Raw genomic sequence first — 7,019 nt, forward strand, 5'->3', positions numbered from 1 at the left:
CAATGTTAAAAGACGAAGTTCGAACATATCCCAGAAATAGAACAAAAGTATAAAATAAAACGTAAACATTAAAAAGAGATAAGGAAACTAGAGCATTAATTAAAAAAAATATCCTAACAATCTGCTCAGAAAGAGAGGAAAAAAGCAGAAAGGACGTTACGTCTTAGAAATTAAATCTCTGTGAGGCTGGAGAGATGACTCAGCGGTTGGGAGCACTGGCTGCTCTTGCAAAGGACCTAGGTCTGGTTCTCAGCAGCCACATGGTGGTTAAAAACTGTAACTCCAATTCCAGGAGACCTGACACCCTTTTCTGGCCTCCGTGAGCACTGCACACTGCTGCACTTACATACTTGCAGGCAATACACTCATATACATAAAATAAAAATAATAAAATTTTTTTTGAAAAAGACATTAAATCTTTGAGCTTCTACGCTCTTAGAGTTTTTAAGAGCACCCCAATCTTCCCTCTTTTAAAAGCATTAATTAAAAATAAATCCTAACAATTTGCTCAGAAAGAGAGGAAAAAAGTAGAAAGGATGATATGTCTTAGAAATTAAATCTCCTATGGGCCTTTTGCTTAAAGATTTTTGATTAAAGACCCGATGGGCCTTTTGCTAGTGACCATCAAGAAGAGGCAAAGTAAAAACTGCTTTTGAGTGAAGTAGCAACTTGTGTTGTTTTACTTCAATCAGTGTTGTGACAAGAAAAAAAAAAAAGAGCGCCCCAAATCTACAACAAATTGTGGAGATTCTCTATTGTAGATCTTAGAGTCTTGGGATGGAGAGGGAATCACAATGGCCTTCAGAAAGGATAGCAGGCATGGTGCAATTCTTCCTCATCTAATCAGACGGAAATAAAACCTTTCATAGTCTAGGATGAATCTGTGTCCCCATACCTTAAATAGTCCCTACCCTTCTAACTGCTATAACCAGGATATAAATGCATGTAAATCAAGGCCTGAGGAGATGGATCACTGAATAAAGTGCTTGCTGTACAAGTGTGAGAATCAGAGTTCAGATCTGAGAATCTGTGTAAATGCCTGGTGAGTGTGGCAGCCTGCCTGCAGTTCAAGCTAGGGGATCCATAGCACAAGCTGGCTAGTTAGATTAGCCATAATGGCAAGTTCTGGGTTCAACTGAGAGAACTTGCCTCAACATATAATCTGGAAAGCTATTGAAAATCAACCTCAGGCCTACTTACACATACACACACATGCATGGGCATGTCACTACACACATGTAAATACACATACACCACTCACATACATACATATGAAAAATAAACTATATATATCAAAATAACAAATATCACTAATAATATCTGGTACTTATGTCTGTGATGTTGATATTAACTTTTGAAATGAGAGTTTACTACTTATAATCAAAGTTTCTTTTGATGCCATTTCTAGTTTGTCATACATAAAATAATTACATGAGGTATTTTATTGACATCATCTTACAAAAAAACAGAATAACATACCTGTCATCTGGGTGCAGCCAGTTTTTGTGGACTGCATGTAAAGAAAGAATCAAAGATCAGTATGTGATCAGCCTAAAGAACTAACAGGAAATAACCAATGCCTTAAAATTGCTGAGCAATTTCACTGATTTCAAATCGAGAATTCCAGAGATGCTGATTTAGCAAAGTAGTGTGAAGAGAAAAATAAAATGATTTTTCAGATCTACAAACACCCCCAACAATTCTCCACCAACTGTCACAGCAAGTTATGAAAGGATGTGTTCCTCCAAATGAGTGGAGTAAATGAAGGAGTCCCATAAAGAGAATTCAGAATAACAAAAAAGGGGTCCACAGAAACAGTTAACTAGATTTAAAGAACATCTAAGTCCAGATGTATCAGGAGGAGGGCAGACATTTTTAGCAACATGCACAAAATGAACCCATTTATTTCATGTGTTTGTCTATTTTCTGGCAATGTCACCAGATTTTTTTAGAGAGTGTCATGAATTATTGATAGGTACTTAGAAATCTAAATAAACAAAATAATATTTTCTTGGAAAAACAAAGAAAATTAAACAATGAGAGCAAATATAATCTTAGAATGCTCAGTGATTCAGCAATGAATATCTATATAATCATCACAGTGGCATATCATATTGATTTAACCAAAAGTTTGCCATATGAGTGGATGATGTAAGAAACCTAAATCCTTGTCCAGCATATTGGAAAATAAATAATATCTCAAATTGAAAATTTAAGAAAAGTATAATTAGAATATTATTTTGAAAGATAACTATACTAATACCCATATCTCAGTATATGGCTACTAAGAGTTGGAAAGTCTTGTCTTGGGGATACAACCTAGGAGTGGAGAGAAGTAAATCTTTAGAAAGGTTGCTCTTTTCCTAAAGTCCTAAAGTCTTACCTGGCTGGTTAAAACATTCACATATGCTAATTCCATCAAAGTAAAGCTTAACTGAAAAAAGAATGGGGAGGCAATTCAAGCTTCTTAAAGTGTGTCCATGATGCTGAAATAATTCAGATAGTTCTTCCACATCAAAACTACCCAGTTACTAAGCCACAAGGATATGGGAAATTATATTTCAGAGAGTAACTCCAATGAATCATGATTTTTTTTCCTGTGCTTGCATGTGTTTGGTTAAAATGATTTATTAGTAAATAATAAATATTGTTCATTTGTTTTTTAGGAATCAGGACTGTCTGGCTGGATAGGCAGTAAACTGTCCCCTTTAGGTTCATTACCAGTTTGGCTAATAATCCTGATATCCTCTTTGATGGTGACATCTTTGACAGAGGTAGCCAGCAATCCTGCTACCATCACGATCCTTTTCCCAATATTGTCTCCATTGGTGAGTATCTCCTGTGTCTCCTTTGTGAGCTCTTCATTTCACTTCTTTGGGCTTTGAGCTCAAAGCTCTCATCCTGTGGTGTACAGCAATTTCTGTGGTTCTTACTTGTATTAACGCTTTCTTAAGCAACCTTCATTCAAGGAAACCATTTTCCACAATCAGTTATCATCATCTTTAGCAAACAATTTACCCTCTCTCTGTCCAAGTTGTTATTTTGTTTTGTTTTTCATTTGCAAATAAACACAATCATTCTAGATCCATGTCAGCTGGAAGATGATTCTTTAGTGCCCAGATCTTAACTCTGACACTTCTCCTTCCAGAACAGGGAACAGCTTCCTATAAGTGATAAGCAGATGAATTAGAAGCTAGCCCTGACCCTGAAGCACATTTAATAAGGGGGAGGGTTGTCTTGCTTCTTCTTATCTACTAGCTGGAAATTACAAGAAATAGCATTAAGTGTAATGTTTCTCAGAATCAGGTAGGTTATTTTGATGAAAGGAAGCACTTTGAGAATTATCTTAAGGGACTAGAGAGATAGCTCAGTGGTTCAGAGTACTGGCTGCTCTTGCAGAGGACCTGGGTTCAACTCCCAGCATCCACATGGCTGCTAACAGCCACCCGTAACGTCAGTTTTAGGGGAGTCCAACACCCTCTTCTGACCTCCATGGACATTGCACAACATGGGTACACTTACATGCAAGAAATACAATAATACACCTAAAATAAAAATAATAAATGAAATAAAAAGAAGTATCTTAAGTAAAAAAACAACAAGAAGGAATGTCTCTGATGTTGTTTTGCTACACTTCTTAAAGGGTATTTTCTGAAATTCTTGTGATTCAGCTGCTTCAAATTACCAAAGATACTATGAATTGATTATTGGCAGAAAATCACTGGCTAAGTATCATTTTGGCTTTCTCTGCTTTTATTTTTTATTTCCTGAAATTTCAGTTAGAAAATGATGTGACAACTCTTCTTCTGTAATGATCACTAAAGAAATTTTAAAAATAGCACAAAGCAATAGGGTTAGTGGTACAATTACTTTCTGGAGCCACAGGTACCCGGGGCCTTCCCTATGCTTTCCTGCTCAACAGGAGCATGCTTGAGCAAGTTTTTTAAGTGCCTCTGGTCTCAGTGTCCTCATCTGTTATTTTGGGATATGGTAGCCATCTTATATACTATTGCAAAATTTTAACATATATATCTATTTATTATGTAATATGTGTAAATACATGGATATATAAGAAGCACAGAACCTAGGACTAATTATATAATAAAGAAGTTCTGTTTTTATGCAGTTTCTAGAATAAATGATACTTTTTTTTTTGCAAATGAACTGTACTATAAGGTTTAAATGGGTAACAATCACCATATAAATAAGAGACACATTCAACTATGCTTAAAGTTATAAATTGTGCATAATTTTTATGTCACTAGGTTTTAACTGGATTCTGAAAAAGTGTATCATAATAATTAATTTCCGTGTTTGGAGCCTACCCTTAAAGTTTGACTTTAGCTCCTCTTTATCTTTTATAATAGGCTGAAGCCATTCACGTGAACCCTCTTCATATCCTGCTGCCTTCTACCCTGTGTACTTCCTTCGCATTCCTTCTGCCCGTTGCAAATCCACCCAATGCTATTGTTTTTTCATATGGACACCTGAAAGTCATTGACATGGTGAGTTAGCTAAAAGAATACTATGACACTCCAATACTTCCCTCTGTGTCATAACTGAATAAGCTCTACCCTTAAAATCAACCATCAGGAATATTGGAGTCTGAGCTCTGTTTCTAAAAGTGCATGCATGACTGGTCATGGGATTATTTTTAAGATGTGAACATTCCATTAGACTTTATAGTCACAAATAGAGAAACTGGATGTATAAGCACTGGTCCTAGAAAAGAAGAGCACAGAATTACTCTACATAGCAGCTTAAACTTACATTGTCAAGATTAGGATTCAACCTAACTGAGCTGAATAGAAGCAGGGCTAATGAATCCATCAATCAAGCAACTCTATGGTTTGCTATAACAAATATCTCTGCAACACCATTTGCTCTCATCAAGACATTGGGCTCAGGGCGTAAGGAAAAAGCAGCTTTCTTACTCTGCCTTTAATATCAGAATCAGCGAGAAATAAAGGCAAATTTAGGTGAAACAGCATACTTTTTTTCTAAATACAAGCAGTGGTAGTTGAGAAATGAAGGTAGTCTAGTAATCTAAGCCCGGCTGATCTGGAACTCGATCTGTAGAGCAGGCTGGCCTAGAATTCAGAGATCCACCTGCCTTTGCCTACCAGGTGCAGGGATTAAAGGCATGCACCACCATGCCTAGCTAAGAATATTCTAGTCTTTCCTTACTCTTCATTAAAAATTTCCAAACTAAACCAAATAAGAATATAATCAAAGTAAATTCAATGAGTTTGCTACACAAATGGAGTTTTAAGGTTAATCCTGTCCAATTTCTTCTTTCTACCAGGTTGCTATCTCTGAATCCCAGCAACATAAAACTTTTGGAAATATTTATATGCTCAAGTCATGCAACATTGATAAATAGAATGTGTTTAATATAAAATATGCAATTACACACACACACGAGACATGGAATAAATAAGTGGATTTCATGGAGAGAGAAGAGGACCTCATAATAGTCATTTAGTCATTGCTAAATCTTTCCCTTTTATTTTAGAAGGTCCTGTTTTAATGCAGAGAATTCAGGAAGCTGCAAACATTTTGTGCAAAGGGACAGATATATTTCAGGCTCTGTAAGGTACAAGGTGTCTGTCACAAATACCCACCTCCACTATTATATCATATAAACAGCCAAGAGTAATATATAAACGAATGAGTAAGGTTGTAGTCCATAAAAGGAAACTTGTAGTAGCAAAAACAGGACAAAGGCAGAAGTTTGACAATCTCTGATGTGTAGAAAAGAACTTTGAGATTGTTTAATGGACACCAGAATTATGATATGAAACCCATGATATAAAAAATAGGAACACTAATAGAGGTAGCATTATGAAGTTTCAATTAAAGAATACTTCATAAGAAACTAATACTAACGTTGAGTGAACTTAAGGAATCTAGTTATCATATGGTGTTCTGAAGCATATATATCGAAATACAAGACCAGGAAACTCAAATCCTAATTTAATATACAAGGGCAGATTTTTAAGGAGCTTTGTCTTTCATTAGAATGACTTATGTATATTCCAATGGGAAACCTCTCTGATACTATCAAAATCTTATTTATTTAGGGACAAATTCTCATTTGACACAAATGGAAGAAGAACCCCTGGCTTTATAACAAACACAACATATACCAGTCATTTAGAGTGCATATAATTCAGTCTTATGCCTTGTGTGCAAGTATTTTGTTTGTTCAGTAAGATTTCTCTTTGGGAGACTGACATTTATCTTCTTTCCTGTTCAAGGTGAAAGCTGGACTTGGTGTAAATATTTTGGGTGTTGCTGTGGTGATGCTTGGCATGTTCACCTGGATCGAACCCATGTTTGACCTCTACACATACCCTTCTTGGGCTCCTGATTTGGTTAATCAGACCATCCCATGACAAGTGCAAAATTTCTAACACTTCCTGGTGACTTTTAGAATCACTGAGATTTCACTGTAAGATGTGGCTATATATGGCAGGCACTTTGAAATTAGTGATATGGCCACTGACAATCCATTGAGCACCCCAGATCTGCTGTCATAGCACGGAGTCCATGTCTTTTGAAATGCAATCAAAGAGCATCTACATGCCTCCATCAAGAAATCTAAGGTGGATTTTGCTCTTGGACTATCTGCATTTTGCTTCTCCATAAGAGCAGTATGTAGTAAATGGACTTCAAAGAAGTGAGGCCCTTCATCTCATCTTACCCCTGAGGTTCAGCGTGACATTTCAGAATCTTCCTATGTAACCAAAAGTATAAAATAAAGTATCTAAGTTAATGAGGTACTTGGATAAATCATTTCTATAGTACTTTTCAAGGAAATCTGTCAAAAAATAAAGCCCTGGTCATTTTGGGGAACAGAAAAAAAGAAGTTTAGTCGAAATGAAATATGTATTTCTTCATTGAATAATTAAGATGACTTTTACACAATAGAAAAATAAAATGATTTACAATAAAAGAAAAAAGAAAAACCCTGATCATGTAACAAACAAACAAAAAAGAAAATAAGAAAAGAGTGA

At 35.7% G+C, this 7,019-nt stretch overlaps 1 protein-coding gene across 1 annotated transcript in view; it reads left to right on the plus strand.

Moving 5' to 3' along the window:
* Positions 1-6,781, plus strand: part of Slc13a1 (solute carrier family 13 member 1) — a 67,402-nt gene extending 60,621 nt beyond the window's left edge. The window contains exons 13-15 of the mRNA XM_008828889.2: positions 2,667-2,828; positions 4,368-4,505; positions 6,261-6,781. Coding sequence (XP_008827111.1) covers positions 2,667-2,828; positions 4,368-4,505; positions 6,261-6,398 — 438 coding nt within the window. The 3' untranslated portion in view covers positions 6,399-6,781. The remainder of the gene's footprint in view (positions 1-2,666; positions 2,829-4,367; positions 4,506-6,260) is intronic.
* The last annotated feature ends 238 nt before the right edge of the window (positions 6,782-7,019 follow it).

Source organism: Nannospalax galili, unplaced genomic scaffold (assembly GCF_000622305.1).
Source record: "Nannospalax galili isolate Female #2095 unplaced genomic scaffold, S.galili_v1.0 scaffold413, whole genome shotgun sequence".
Taxonomy (NCBI): Eukaryota; Metazoa; Chordata; class Mammalia; order Rodentia; family Spalacidae; genus Nannospalax; species Nannospalax galili.